Here is a 16,785-nt window from a genome sequence, read left to right on the forward strand (position 1 = left end):
AAAGTGAAGGAGACATCATTTGAAGAGGGATGGAACCCAGAAGAAGATCAATTGATGCATTCAAAGGAGCATGGAACTTCATAACTGATTTCAGAATAATAGAGGAAGCCAGCAGACTTGATAATAGTAAGGGCAAGATTTAGGGGAATCCCAAAAAAGGGACATTACAAAGTATCTATATCTTAGTTCTGTCCTGAGCATATTTGTAAATTTTCCCTTTCATAAAATATTTTTGACCTTGTTTAAAGAATTAATATGGTTTTTAAGATATGATCTAAGTGAGAATTGACTATGGCAATGCAAGCATGCTTCCATTACTTGTTTATTTACATTTTTTATGCATAAAAGAATTGCGTTAGCATTGTTATCATTGGTATCATATAAATAATTGAAATTTCCCTTTACTTTAAAATTTTTCTGTATTGTTTATGTAGCCATCTCCTTTGCCGTCCCTAAAAATGCCCTCAAAAAAGCTTGTTCTCGAAATGTGTGCCCCTGTCTGCATGTTCCCTCATCTTGAAAACTTGGTGGAAGATAGGAACTTGTGGACTCAAACCTGTGAACGCAAATCTGAACCAGTACTAGGTTTGTTTTGTATTTTTAAATTGTTACACCATTGGTTGGTGTTAAAAAATGTAGCTAGGATAAAAGCTAAAGTCAATTGTAGCTTTGTGATATTCAGGTTCACAAATAGTATGGGTTGGATTGCCATTATCCCCTTTGTGGTACAAATGAAACTTTGGTGTTGTGGATGGAAGTTTGTTGACTTGAGCTCTTTGCTTGTCCATGTTCTATTGCTGCGTTCATTTTGCTTAGAGTCCTTTCTTGGAAGATGAACAATAATTGGTTTCCATGTTGAACTTAGGCATTTTTCTATATTCCATTGGGATACTATGCTCCTGTGCTGAGTCCATTATGCTTTCTTCAAATGATGAGTGCTCTTCATGTTATCCTGTTGGTCATTGGTGAATGGTTCTCATGTAATTGTAGGAGGGCAGGTGGGGGAGTTTTTGATTTGAAGTTTTGATCCACCTTCCCTTTCCATTTTTCTACCTACTATTTTGTTTTCTTCTAAAGAATAAAGTAGCACCGGTAGGGGTTTTTTCTCCTCAATTCCTTTGATGTGGAATTCTCCTTGAGATTTCTGCACCTAGGTACCCATTGTTGTTTGTAACTAGGTCTATATATGGGTTCGGATTGCCTTAAGGCAACATCCAAACCCATTTAGGACTGGGCCCTATCCTAAAGGGTAACGTGACCCCAAGTCTAAGCCCAGCCCTATACTTCACGCCATCCTAAATACCCACGCCACAATAACTATATTGGCGCCAAAAAGGAAGGAGGCCGACTTGAATTAATAAAGGCTAAAGACATATATAAATAAAGATATCTTGCAAAGACAATTCATTCAAGTCAAGCAAATTAGCTCTGCATGAAAAGGTACGAATTTACAAGGAGGGTGCGAACTTGTCCAGACTTGTGCGAAATTGTCCAAGAGGACACAGGCTGTTTTGGTGCAGACTTGAAGAACTTAGAAGTGCAGATCTGTCATACAAAAGGGATCAGATCTGACAAGGAAGCTAAGTATTGTACTTGTGATTTTAAGGGAGAATATATAATCTGACCTGTGGGTCTTTAATGCTGGGTTTTTCCTCCTTGGAGGTTTTCCCAGGGTATGTGTGTTTGTCACTTGTTTACTTCCTTCATTTCTGAGTTTACTAAATTATGATTTACTAAAATGTTACAAATCTGATTAACAAACTAGGGCATAATTAAAGGACATAAAACTGATTACTGATCTAGGGCACAAAAATTACACCCATATCTCCTTTTTGTCTCAGTATAGTTTCTATGCCAGGCTTCTCCTTTGCTTTGCTCAGTTTTAACACAAAGGTGCTGCCATCATTACTTTCTTCTTGTTGTGGGATACATGATTGTTAATTTTTGTTTCTACTTAGGTGTAGTCTTCTTTTGCTTGTCTTCACTTGGGTCTTAGTTCTCTTATGTTCAGTTTTACTTGTTTGGCCTCCCCCTAAGGCTGCCTTGTTTATTCCATGATTCTGTTCTGACATATTCTCTGCAAGGTCCTTTTGTTTCACCACAGAGGCAGGATGGTACTGGATCTTATTTTCATTAACTTCTTTAGCAAAATCAGTTGCAAATGTTGACCGTACTATCAATAAGGTTGGTTTTATAACGATACTAAATGGGTTCTTGGGGCTGTTCACAACATTATTTCTCATTATTGTGAAGCATGGTTCAGTTTGAATATACAAATAGATTTGAAACTTGTGGGCTTCTTTAACAACACTCATTTTGATCATGCAACTTTATTTACTTAAGACAGGAACGTTCATTTCAAATCCGGAAACTACAATATAGCTTCTCCATTGGCAGATAGGCGCTGAACACCTATTTCCATCATATTGCCATACACGATTGACATAATTAAAATGGGGACTAAGCGGTCACTGAATTTCGTGCGTTCTTTGGGTGTCTATTCTATGTTGGATTTTATCTCATTAGCAAGATGCATTGTGTTATTGAACTGGCTTTGGTGGCCGTCCTATCATTTGCAGCAGTTGCTTCAAGGATTGTTGTCTACTATCTTTGCTTCCATACAAATCTTATGGCAAGTAGTTTTGCTTGCACATCTGTCACATACCTTTGGATATTGTAGATTTTCAATGCATTTGCTGTTGTTGTTGCACCTAACTCCAAGGCTCATGCGAATTTACTTGTACTTCTTCTTGTTCAATGCCAGTGAAAGCTTATCTTTGTCCCTCATATCGGTGAATTAAACTAATAACATTGAATTCAACTCTATTTTCTTGTCACTAAAATGCATAGGATTCGTATGTATGCTGCTGAATAAGAACTATGGAAATATCTTTGTTTTCTCTAAGCGTGGAATATGATATACCTTCACAATGTCATGCTTATTGAGTTTGATCTTATTGGTATGGTTGAAGATGATTTCTTGTTTTACTGGGTGCTTGCCTGTTAGTTTTTACACTTCTTTCGTTGAGGACTTTTAGGTCCTGACTGTATGGAGATGGGGTGTAGTCAGTGACTGGTGTTTCACCCTACTCTTCAATGATGCTTTTGTACTTTCTTGTTTGCAGTTGGGCATCTCTCGTTGCATATGTTGGAACTCGGGGCATTGTGGCTTGGGACTTTTACATTAGCACTTGTTCTATTTTTTTTCTTGTTAGTTTCTGCATTTAGTTTAGAATATCTATGGAGCACAGGTTTTTCCTTTGATTGTGCTACATAATTGTGGACATGTCCACTTTGTTTATTGTGGGCATCCTCTGTCTACATCTACAAAACTTGGAGAAATGGTAGTTAGGAATTCTTGCACAACACTTTGTATATCTTCTTTCATATGGTCACTAGGAAATGCATGGCCAACTCAGCTAATAACTTGGTGATCTTGACAAAAACTTGCCAAATACATTTAAAAACCCAACAAAATGAGGAAAAAATACTTAAAAAATTCTTGATTTTACCTTACAAATGCATGAACGCTCCTCACACTTCCCCACACAACAGTTGGAGAGCAAATATTTTTTACAAAAATGTGCCAAATATCTAATTTTTCCCTTAAGTGATAAAATTGTGAAAATGGTGTGCAGTATGAAGTTTTGTGTGGTTTCAAAGGCAGCAAGGGGCGCTGCCCCTCGACCCTGCCTTGTATTGCAACAGGGAATGCACCTATGGTGTTGCCCCTGGACCCCATGAGGGGCATTGCCCCTTGATCCTTCTGGGGGTGTTGCCCCAAGACTCCCATAAAGGGGTGTTGCCCCAATACCCCAAAAAGGGGTCCTGCCCCTTGACCTCATTAGGGGCACATTGCCCCCAGATCCTTGTGTAGGACGTTGCCCCTCAATTCCATTGGGGTCTTCATTCCTAGACCCCCATTAGTTATTGGGATCTCTTCTCATATAAGAAATTTGATTACAATAATGGGATTTGGGAGTGGAGAAAAAAATTGACAACTTTGACAATTATCTTTGTTACTATCATAATATCATTGATCAATGATGAAGTATCATACTATTAGTATCAAAGATTCAAATGCGATTATTATTATAACATACAACACAACCTTTGGCTTTACACAAGAAAGGTAGGCATCTGGTCAGAGGATGTTATTGATTTGGTTGAGTCAGAGCTGCAATAGAGAGCAAGGATTAGAACCTGTCCCCAAGTTTTCACTAGACTAGGGAAGAGACAGATGTAAAATTTATAATATACAATTTATGAATTATGGTGATGATTTTCAAAGGCAATCACCATCAATTCATAATAGTTGCCAACTAACTAATAGAGAGCAAGGATTAGAACCTGTCCCCAAGTTTTCACTAGACTAGGGAAGAGACAGATGTAAAATTTATAATATACAATTTATGAATTATGGTGATGATTTTCAAAGGCAATCACCATCAATTCATAATAGTTGCCAACTAACTATTGTATCAGCCTTTAGGATTCCATATGATTTTGTGATTTTGTACTCAATTTGTATTCAAAACACTTTTCTACTCATTATGGATAAACTGTACTGTACTTAATTTCTACTCAATTATGGATAAACTGTACCATACCCTGGGTCCAAGTAAATTGGTAAACCCTTGTACCCATACTGATATCCATGATTTGGGTGCTTTCCAATGCTCTGTACCACACGTCTAGCTATATCTGCAACAGAGTTTCTTCTCAGACAAACAAAAATACAAAAACTGGTGCTGTTTTTTCTTGTATCTGGATATCTTCTTCAGTTGCTTCGCTATCATTTTGTATGCTTAGAACCATATGTTAGTGTAAGTGCGACTGAATATTGTTTTAGTAATTTATCGAAAGCCCTTTCTCAGCATTGTCTGTACTTTCAGTAAGAATTCATGGTAAATCAAGACTGTTGTCCCTATCAAATCATATTTGGCTTTCCATACTCTACTATAAGAGTGTATATTGATGTAATGAAATGGAGCTAGGAAAATCTAAAAGAATTCGCTGCTTTCTGATATGCGTGTTCCCAAGGATTTGACATCTTTATAGACATGGATTGGGTTCCTAATTTATCCTCTGCTAATATTTATGGCTTTAATGAATGTGTCACTTCTTTGGGGAGGCATTTCCTTAATAATTACTAATTTTACTGAGTTTGCATAAATATTTGCAGGAACAAAAGCTGCGGGAGGAGATAGAACAACTCAATCAGGAGTTTGAAGAGCAGGAGAAAAGCATAGAGGCTCGATCAGTAGAACTGAAGGAACAAGAATCTGATATTTCTAAGTGCCAAGGAGAGTTCGCTAGTTTGAAAATTGAGAGGGATGGATTACAAGAGACTAGAAAGTAAACAACTATTCTTAAAATTGTCATATGGTTGGAGTCATGCAGTCTTTCTAGGTTTCTGTGTTAGCTATTACCAGGAAACTGTTAAAATTTATAAGTACACAATCGCTTTCTTTGGCAGGAAACTGTGGAAACAGGAAAATGAACTCGCATCTGAAATTGATAAGCTGAAATCAGAAATTGCAAAGGCAGAAAAAAGCTTAGATCATGCTGCTCCTGGGGTATACATTTTTATCTGCACATTTATTAATTCACATGATGACAAATGGAAATATGTTATGCTTGTTATATTACTTGATCACTTTTTTGGGTTTTTACCTCCCAGTAAGTGTAAGACATAAATTTGCAATACATACCAGAATATTTTTTTTACATTTCATGGATTTTTAAGAAACAGGTCGTCTATTCTGCAATTGTCTTAATGCTTAGGGAAATTTTTGTCATACTGTAATATAATATTTTGAGAATATAAGTTCCAGTGAAAGCATATTTTGAATTTTTATCCCCAACTTGGTTTGTGTGCCTTGAATTTTATCCTCTAAATATACTGTCATTATAAGATTGGTATTCTTGCCTTACACTTTTTCAATATGAGGCATGAAAGGATTATATAACCAAAATTCTGATTGTATTGTGGAAAACTTTAACAATTTTGGTCCTGAAACTATTGGTATCTGCATTAAGAGAGTGTAGTCATTCTAATCTACAAAAATCCTTTTTGGCCTAATTCCAGAACCTTCTGATGCAAATTAAGAAGCACTGTTAACTGATCATTTTTATGCAGTTTATGCAATTAAAAGACATTCTAATTAATTCTAGCTCAACTAGACTTCAAAGTTTAAGCATATAGGATCTGTCCATTTGTGTGATGAGGATAAAGGGAGGTACTTTGGAAAGTATATATGTTCTATAATAATATGATTACAAGATATGATGATTACAGCTTATGAGGGTGTCTAACATACAGACGCTGAAATCGTGCATCTACCAAGGCACACACTTCTAGATAATGTTGCTTCTTTAGACGCTTTGCCTCCATAGTGTAAAGAGAGAAAAATGCAAATCCACAAAAGAATCAATTTTCCAAGATGCTTGTTCTCTAACTAGACTCTTTCACCTGATTAAATATTCTATAATATGTCATCTGAAATTATTTGAAAAACAAAAAGTTTAGCATCATATGCTGGTGGCCATTCCTGAATCATTTTTTCCATTTATGAATCCTTCAAGTGTATGTTGTTGAGCTTGCCAATATAACTGATGAAATATGACACTGGATTCGTCACAAACTTATTCCATTATAATATTCAAGCTACAACTATAAGTCTGTGGATTCATCACAACTTATTCTATTATAATATTTAACTTTTTAAGGCATAGAAGGTATTCAGAACTGTTGCAATTTGACTCCTTGACATGTTTTTGGGCATCATAGGTGATCATGAATGGCATCAAATTCCTTTGGAAGATTAATGAATAAAATGACTGTTCTATTTATTTATTTTGCAAGATAAATGAATATAAATAACCATGCTTACAAAATAAAGTAACACAAGTATATTGTTATTCATGTAAAGTTCTTATATAGAATTATGTCAAGATTGATCAATCAAAGGTCAGATCACTTTCCTTGATGATGAAAAGTCTATTTAAAGTACCTGATGCCTGATGGTTGAATTTTTGACAACAACTAACAATTGAATCCTAACAACTATACACAATTTGACAAGTAGAGAACACAGTCAGATACAAACAAATTAACAAAATATTAAAGGTATATTATGCTAAGCGTTGATGAAGTACTTGCTGAGTACTCGGCGAGCTTGCTTGCTTTGTGAGTTTTTCAGATAAAAACTCGCAGGGAAAACTTGCTGAGTTTTTGTGCTCTGTGAGTTTTTCACAAAACTCGGCGAGTCTCTGGCAAAAATCAGCTGCATAAAGAAAAGAGGCCCAGATGCATTTTTCTTCAAGTCAGGCTCATTCTCTTCATCAGAATATGTACATGAAATATAACATTTAAGTATATACTTTAAGTTATATTTCATGTATATATTGGCAAGATGTTTGAGAGTTGTTTGAGATCTCTAGGAGTTATAATGCAAATTCTAGGTTTTAGAAGATCTTATAATTTTTCAGACAATCAAATTTCCGTAATCAGCAGGCTCCTATCAGCCTTTTCTCGCCCTCTCTATCTTTCTTACTATATCTGCCTTGAATTCTAGATCTATATCTCTCCCTATCACTCTTCCTTTACCCCCACTCTCTCTACCGCTCTCTATATCACTCTCTCCTCTCTCCCCCAAGATCTAGACCTATCTCTCTATCTCACCCTCAGGCCCCTAGGAGGGGTTCTAGCCTCAACCTTGTTTTGGCGTGGTGAAGGAGCCATAGCGGACTCCTAGGACTAGACCCTCTAGTTCTACCTCTCCCTTGGTTTTCACTAGAGCTGGGAAGAGGAAGATGTAAAATGTTTTGAAGTAGTATTTACTTTTAGTTTTACAAAAACAATTTGCTATTTTCATTTTGTTTCAGACTATCAGACATCAACATCCCACATGAAGATGCTATTTTGTTCTTAATTTGTATTTAAATCAAAGATGTTAATATCTTAATCGGCAATAAATCTTTTGGCCGAATTTTTTTTAAAAATCGGGAATCGGGAAAAAATCGGCAATAAATCGGCTAAATTGTCGAACATTTGAAAATATATAATTTTTTAAAATATTCTAAAAAAACACATTTATACACTAAATTTATAGAACACAATAGCATATTACTGGTTTCCATCATATATAAATCATAGTTTGAGACTTTGAGTCAAATACATACCATATAGCAAAGTGATATACCAAAACACAAGTTCAAGTTCTAAATAGTAAAATACAATTGAGTCAAATCCATATTGTAGAGCCTAGACCACAAAACAAATCAGTGAAGTCTGAATACATATTAAGTTCATGGTTTCATATCATTGAAAACTGGAAATCAAAGATTGCGTTTGCGACTAAAGCTCAAAAAACTCTGTTGCCGTTGAGTGGGTGCTGAAGTAGATGGTGTTGCAGCAGCAGCTGCTGCTGCAATATCCTCAACCGGTGATGAATTTGCCTCTTCTGGATCAGCAAACTCATCTCCCGCCTCCTCACGTTTTGCCATCTCTGCCGCCCATTCAGCTACCTCCCTCTTCATCTCATCTAATTGATCGTCAATGATAAATGCATTCACATCAATATCACCAATATCACCATCAAGTTCAGCAATCCAATCCGCTGTGTATGGATCAATCTCATCAATGTCAAGTGTGTCATATGAATTGTTCCCTTGTACCCTCTTTTCATGCAGTCAAAGGTTGTACCACACATATACACGGTCATTCAAGCGCTTCTTAGTCAACCTATTGCTCTTTTTTGTGTGAATGGCCTCAAAGACACTCCAGTTGCGCTCACAACCAGAAGCACTACAAGGTTGAGATAATATGCGGATTGCAAGCTTTTGAAGATTAGGCGTTGTGGCACCATAATCTTCCCACCACAGATCTGCAAGCATAGAAATTGGCATTTATAACTTGGTAAAGATTTTTATAAACTTAAAAGATTGAAATAAATTGTAAACTGGCAGCAGGGTGTCTCTCTTACGAATACCAATAGGTGAAGAAAACAATGGCCCGTCTTCCTTCTTGTACCTCTGCAACTCATCAACAATGATGTCTTGAATATTCTAATCAGAAACCAACCTTTGAATACATGTGTCAAGGCCAAGTTGAACCTCCTTATCTATTTTGAAACTGCGGGAGTAAAAGAACTTGGGGTTCAAGTAGTAGGCAGCAGCATGGATATGTTGGTGGAGTTGTCGGTTCCACCTTCGATCAATTATGCGTCATATGGGTTCATATTTAGTCCTCTCTGACCCATACAAGTGTTGAATTGCCTCTTTGGCCTTATCCATGGCCTCATATAGATACCCTATGGGGTTTTTATCCCCATCCACCATCCGTAGAACCCTCACCAACGGCTCTGACAACTAAACATGACAAATTTAACAAAAATCAACAATGTGTAATATTAGAAAATTAAAAAATATATCATCAATTGAAATTTGAACTTTTAACACTTACATTGATGATCTCCTCCATGAGTTTGGCAAATCTATCATCAAAAACTGCCTTCACGACCTTCTCTACTTCAGGCTTCCTACAATAAGGGCTATGCAACCATCTTTCACTCACAAACATTCTCTTCAGGTTGGGCAATGCACGTAATATGCTCTGTAAGTTGAGGAAATTCGTGGCAAAACGTGTGACTCCTGAACGCACAAGATCCTTACCATCAGTGTGTTGTCTCATAAGCTCCAAGACCCATGTGTGGTTGTACATGTACTTTGTGATTTCCCTTCCATCTTCAACCACATTTTTCACCCAACTAAGTTTCCCTATGCCCTCAAGGAGTAAATCAAGGCAATGAACAGCACAAGGGCTCCAAAATAATGACGGATGCCTAGCCTGTAGAAGTTTACCGGTTGCCACATATGCAGCTGCATTATTGGTCACAACCTGAACAACATTCTGCACTCCCACTTCGGTCACCACCTCATCCAACATGTTGCACAAGGTTTCTGCATTCTTCACTTGATTTGAGGCATCAATCGATTTTAAAAATACCACCTGTCCCCCTGAAGCAACTAGAAAGTTTATGAGTGTCCTATTCCTACTATTTGTCCACCCATCAGATAAAATGGTGCAGCCATTCCTTTCCCAATTCCTCCTTTGTTGTTCCACTAGTTGATGTGTGTTTTGGACCTCATCTTGCAATAATGGCCCACTCAACTCATAACGACTTGGGGACTTGAACCCCTTACCAGAAATGGTCAATCCACTGGCCATTTGCTCCCAATATGGACTCTCAATAATACTAAACGGAATATTGTTGTAAAACCAAAATATAGCCACTGTCGCTCTTGTCTGTTGATGCACTTCCTTATTCCATGAAGTACCTAACAATCCAGGTTGTGCACCAGGAGTGTTATGAGGAATGAAAAAACCAGATGTATTGCTGCCCTCCCCAATATTTTCTGACTTTGTAGAACTGATATTCCTTGTTGGGGCTGTCATTGCCTCTGCTGTCCTCTTTTTTTCTACCTTCTTTTGCTCAAATTCTGAAAGTCTTGCTTTTGCCTCCCTTTGAACCTCTTCAGGACAATTGTCACATACCGTAATATTTTGTCCACTAATCCGTGCAAGGTGAATTTTGAGTCGGTATATGCCACCGGTCATAGTTTTCGTGCAATGGTTACAAATAACCTCTCCTGCCATTGCACTTGGTGTGCCATGTTTCCATATAGGATCCCTCTTTCTACCACCTCTAGTTGCAGAAGCCATTGTCTTTTATAAAAATGCGAAAGAAACCTAGCAAAAGAGACCAAACATGGATCAATAAATATAAATTGAAGATGAACACAAACTAAAATTGGACAATTTAGCATGGTCACGACTCTCAGCCAAAGTACCAAACTACAAAATCCAGATAAATGTCTCATCAAGCTAATTGTAGGTGCCTCCATTATCAATTAGATACCTCTCAAGTATGTTATTTTTAAACCACTATTGCAGTGTGTAGATCGTGAATACAGTTTATTATTATTACACAGTGACACACCACTATTAGTAAATTATTACTATTATTACACAGTATAATGTATTGTGTAATAATAGTAATAAATTAAATTTTAATAATAGTGTTTGTGACACTGTGTAGTAAACTGTAAATTAATAATAGAGTAAGTAAGATAATAATATTAAATTACAGTCTTAGGAAACTATAGTAAACTACAGTCTTAGGAAAACTACAGTAAAATAATAATAATAATAAATATACAACACAATATGAATTTTAATTAAAAACTACTGCAAATTAATAGTTAATAAAAAAATTGCTCATTCGTGACTATGAATTTTACAGTGTAACTATAAATTAATTTTGTGACATTTTTTTTATTCAAATTTCATAGTGTGTTGCAGGAAAACTACTGTAAATTAATAATATACAGTTACACTATTAAGAAATATTGATCTGTAAATTAATAATATATATTATACACTATACAGTATACGCTATTATAAATAATATACTATTATACAGTATTCACTATACACTTATTATTAAATATTGATATTTGGGTGCGACTGTAGGTCGACATAGATACATATTACATACTGATACAATTATTAAGCAGGCTCAACAAAATTATTAATATTTTATTATGTATTATGAATGCCGCGTCGGTGGGGAAGCTATAGTCAAACCTCCAAAGTCGAAACCGGCGAATTCGCGTGCAATACGAATTTGCCCCTTTTTTGTTTTTAACTTCAAACTTTTTACTTTTAGGGTTGTGGCTCCGTCTTTTTTAAACACGCGATTTTTATTAAGTTTTCCACGATTATATCGCGATTTTCAGTTAAAAAGATTCATGATTTTTAATGAAAATTGTTTTTCGACGATTAAATCGGCGGGCCGAATGACTCGGGATATATCGCGATTTTTGCGATTTTCTGCCGATTTTTTCATCTTTGATTTAAATCAATCAAATATAACTAGACTCAACTTGTTTCTTTTATGTACTCATTTATTGATTCATTGAATGCACATCTCCTCAATTAAATTCTGCAAAAAAAAAAAAAAAAAAGTTTCTAGTGAAATTTAAGCAATTTTTCAAGTCATCGATTTTTTGCCAAGTTGCATTTTTGGGCCTTGCCGAGTTTTTGCTGAGTCTGAGTTTATCAACTATGATGCTAACTATACGAAGATCATTTTAACACTTGAGCACAGATACCATAGGATGCATAATTTGAATGTAAAAATTTGTGCATTATTTTTCGATTTATGCAATGTTGTCATCGATATGGTCTTTGTTCCCAAGAAACTAATCATAGAAACTATTGAGGTGTTGATGAAATTGGAGATTGGTAAGCTTTCAATTCATCTTCATTTGATGTTATTTTTTTAAAGTTTCCATTTTACGATAATTCCATTGTTTTTTAAATTAGTCTTTCTAGAAAATAATGTTGTTGAATAATAAATTTTCTCAGCTGTAAGACACTATTTTATTTTTTAAATATATTCTAGTACAATTTTCCCTCGTAACTTTAATTATTTCATAACTAATTTGGTAAATTTTTAACCTTGCAAAATAAGTTTGTTGGTTTGATATTTCAAATTACTATTTCATTTTAATTGCTTGTAAACAGCAATGGTGGCCCTTCACATTTAGATGTGAATTTTTGCAGCTCCAAGAATCTTCCACAGCAGATGTGGCCTTTGCACGGATGTCTACACACATATCAATGACCTCCTATGGCATCCCTTTTAGCCAGATAGCCATCTGTTTCTCTTTATACTCTTAAATCTTGTGTTTGATGGCGTTTTGAGGAGGACAAAGGAAGCGATTCGGGGATGGCAGTCCGAGGGACATTTTTTGGTGATGGCGATAACAACAATATCCATATGTAAATAAATCATGACAGCAGTATAATACTATAAACTATAAACAACAATAAAATTAATCATGAGATTCATAACAGCAGTATTTACTATTAAGTAATATATATATATATATATATATATATATATATATATATATATATATATATATATATATATATATATATATATATATATAAAGAGAGAGAGAGAGAGCTAATAACAACAATATCAATACGCAAATAAACCATGACTGCAGTATTAACTTCAATAAAGTAACTTAACAACAGTATAACTGTATAACAGCAGTATAAACTATAAACAACAATAAAACTCATAATGATATTCATAACAGCAGTATCAACTATTAAGTATTAAAGCATTCTGTTGTTCAACTTCAAATTTTAAAATTAGGAATTAACCATTAAAAGTAACTCAAATTTCAAAGTACCAAATCTATGAAGCATTTGGGCTATAAATATTCAAAGAATCAGAACCATCTGTGTCACTGTCACTCTTTGTCTGAAGTGGATCATCCAATGGTAGCTCGACCATTCTTGGCTGCACCTCCTCCTTGTCAATCTGCCTAACATCATTAGGATCAACATCCCAATACGTTGTTGGAGTCTGTTGATACTAAGTAGTCCATAGATCATAAAGTCTCAAGGCACTATGAATTGAAACTATTTTTTCTGCTTGTTTTGAGGTAAGCCTTTGTCTTTCAATGGAGTGGATGAGGCCATAGAGGGGCTTATTCCTCTCTGTAGCAGAGGAACCAGCACTGTGTGAGAGTAAACAGATAGCAAGTTGTTTCAACTTAGGTGTGTCCTTGCCATGAAATTTCCACCATTCAATTGGTTTTTTTTGTGCAATAGTGGTCCTCTCCATCTTAGCCTCTGGTTTGTTGAATGTGGCACCCTGAAGATCGAAAATTGAAGCCACTCCTCTCAAAGTTTGGTTGCCTTCATGGTGCTATACATTTTATGAAGGGCTGCTACAAGTGTTGAAATGGTTAGCTAGTTCGGATCATATTTTAATGTTGCCTTGTGGCAATTAAAATATTAACTTATTGTAATAAGGTTAAGCAATTTATGTCTATAGGGCTGGGCCCAAATGTAACGTGTGGTTAAGCAATTTATGTCTATAGGGCTGGGCCCAAATGTAATGTGTGGTTAAGCAATTCATGTCTAATAGGGCTGGGCCCAAAAGGAAACGTGTCAAAACTTGCAAGTTATGTAGGCCCCAAATTGGGCGCCAAAAGTGCCAATTAAAATATGTAAAATAAAGGGAATTTGGTTAAAGCCGACATGGAAAACTTGAACATGAATCTTGTATATAAACAAGATTCATTCTACACAACAAACATCTTTATCAAGTGTCGTTAGCCTTATGCAAATTCAGTCAGCGAACTTGGAGGTAGAGAGCGATCCATATTTTCATGCTGCTGCAAGTCTATCTGATCCTTGAGCGAATCCATTGGACAAGTTGCTGGGCAAGGTGGTGCTCTATACTTCAGTGATCTCCTTCTTCAAGTGGTGTCGATATTCTGCTCTCTCTGAAGACATACTACAACTGCATATACTAGGTTCAGTCTGCCCTAGATTGGCACTCAATCAGATAAGTAATCTGCTTATGAATAAAGGAACTGATCCGAATCTTTGATGCTGGGTTTTTCCTCCAAGAGGGAGGTTTTCCCAGGGTACTTGTGTCTTGTGTTGTGTGCTTTTATTATCATTTCTGCTTATTCTCAGTCTGTTTATAATTTAAGTAACTAGATTAACATCTGATTGCCTAAAATCAACAACAAGCCCCTCCATCATTGCATAATCCTCAAAAGGAAGCATTCGACTAGGTCTAGGTGCATACCACTTCAGATTAAGAACATAGGTAGCCTTATCCCAAGGGTTGTTCATTGTGATCCACCTCTTTTTGACAATAGGCTTAATATGTTATGTTGGCAAAATTTGAAGTGCCCATGGTGAGTTAATCAGTTGTAGCACTCAAGAGTACACTTGCAAATTTGCCTCGGAAGCCTGTTTTGGAGGGTTGTAACTTGGAATTGGTTGCTCATTTCAAAAAATGGTTTAGGTTGCATAGGGGCGTATTGAGCCCTTACAATTCGGATTGATGTGATATATGGCAAGGTCTATGTTCATTTTCAAGTCCCTGGGATCCGATTTGATTAGTTTTGAAGTGGCAAGTTGAAAGGTTTTGAGATAGGTTTACAATTTGCACATTGTAAAATCTTCCAGAGTAGCCTTCTTTGGAAACTGATATCTCACAACTGGATGATTCTCATGCCAAACCATATGGTTCCTGCAGTTGTCCATACCTTAATGTATTCCTGTGCAAAGTTTCACAACCTTAGCTTCCCATTTGATGTTTTTCCCAAGTTCAAACCATATGCAATTTATTAAGATCTGCTGATTGTACTGTGTCTGATTTTCCAGAGTGGCCTACTTTAGAGACTAATATTTCATAGCCGTTTGATAATCATGTCAAACCAAATATTCCTTTCACATGTCATATTAATATGCTCGCTGGTCGGATTTCAAAGTCAGCTTTTCGTTTGATATTTTTACTAAGCCAAAACCAAATGCAGTTTGTTGAATTTCGCTGCCTACACAGTTTTCAGTCTGTCAGAGGGCTTACTTCAAGAATTAATATTTTGAACCTGGATGATTTTCAAGAAGAACGGATTGGTCCTAGTGATTCTTCCCACCTTCATGTGCCCCCTTACTAAGCTGCAGAGTCTCAGAGTAATGGTTGCTATTTTTTCAAGGCTAAAACCAAATGGAATTTGCACAGATTTGTTGATTACATGTTCAGGACAGTTCCAGAGAAGTCAAGTTTGACCTTCAATATCTTGCACCAAAAGTGGAGTTGTGAAGTTTGCCTCTACACAAGTGTTTATTGTACCATAATGAATTCCCATGGCAGGTGGTGGCTGTCTAGAGCAAGATTTGGTATTATTTTTAAAGCATGAACTTAGCAGCATTCAGAAGGTTTTGGACAAGTACAGTTGCAGAAACAGCTAAATGATCAACTTTGATGATTAAAATCTTGCAACCTGGATTGCGTCATGCCAATCCATTTGTCAAATGTTATCCCCCTACCATCAACCAACATGTCAGTGCATTCTCGTGGCACCAGGCAAATGTTTGATACATTTTTAGAGGTGATTTCGGAGGCCACATAGCTTCTTTGGGTCAAAATGCAATGGTATCAGAAAGCGAATTCTGGTGATTACCCACTTTTTTATTCTTGTCCCAGAAGGATAAAGTGGATGCTTGAAGTCGATTCCATGGTAAAATTGTTTCAGTTTGAAATTTTTTAGTCGGGCCCACAATAGGACTCGACATTCATCAGGGGATCACCAAATTTAGGCGAAAAAAATAAGAGAGCTGTGCACATCATTTTAGTTTTAAAATGGTTATAAAAATATATGGAGGATAAAAATGAAATTGCTCAAAATCTATTACATAGTTTTAAAATGTGGGGGGAAATTTCAAAATTCCAAAATTGCCACAAGCCCGTGGGATATGCATTTCCAAAAGGAAATAAATTTAAAATGTTCTAATAAATATATGCTTCGTCATCCCGCAGGAAGCTGGCATGGAAACCCTCAATAATATGGAGGTACATGGGATACAATGTGGAAAGGGTATAAACTAGAATATGTTGTTAATGTCTATATTTCTTGCTGCCCCGCAAGACACAAAGCAATATTCCAAGGGTTAACTATGGGAGCGCAGGATATTATTCACCATCCTGCAAGGAAAATTGGGGCAAATTGAGAAAGGGTAGCGGGAGAGCGGGGTATAAAGTATGAGGTATCGCCATCCCACAACGTGATTAGGGCTTTTTTGTGAAAAGGTGCGGGATGGTGGTGCATGTAAGTGTTGACCATCGTTCGAAAGCAAGATTGCACACAAAGATTGAATCGTTGCAACAGTGT

General features: G+C 36.2%; 1 protein-coding gene across 1 annotated transcript in view; it reads left to right on the plus strand.

Moving 5' to 3' along the window:
• Positions 1-16,785, plus strand: part of LOC131066381 (structural maintenance of chromosomes protein 3) — a 152,014-nt gene that overhangs the window by 90,073 nt on the left and 45,156 nt on the right. Inside the window, exons 13-14 of the mRNA XM_058001134.2 lie at positions 5,186-5,358; positions 5,480-5,579. Of these exons, the coding sequence (XP_057857117.1) occupies positions 5,186-5,358; positions 5,480-5,579 (273 nt within the window). The remainder of the gene's footprint in view (positions 1-5,185; positions 5,359-5,479; positions 5,580-16,785) is intronic.

Source organism: Cryptomeria japonica, chromosome 3, assembly GCF_030272615.1.
Source record: "Cryptomeria japonica chromosome 3, Sugi_1.0, whole genome shotgun sequence".
Lineage (NCBI taxonomy): Eukaryota > Viridiplantae > Streptophyta > Pinopsida > Cupressales > Cupressaceae > Cryptomeria > Cryptomeria japonica.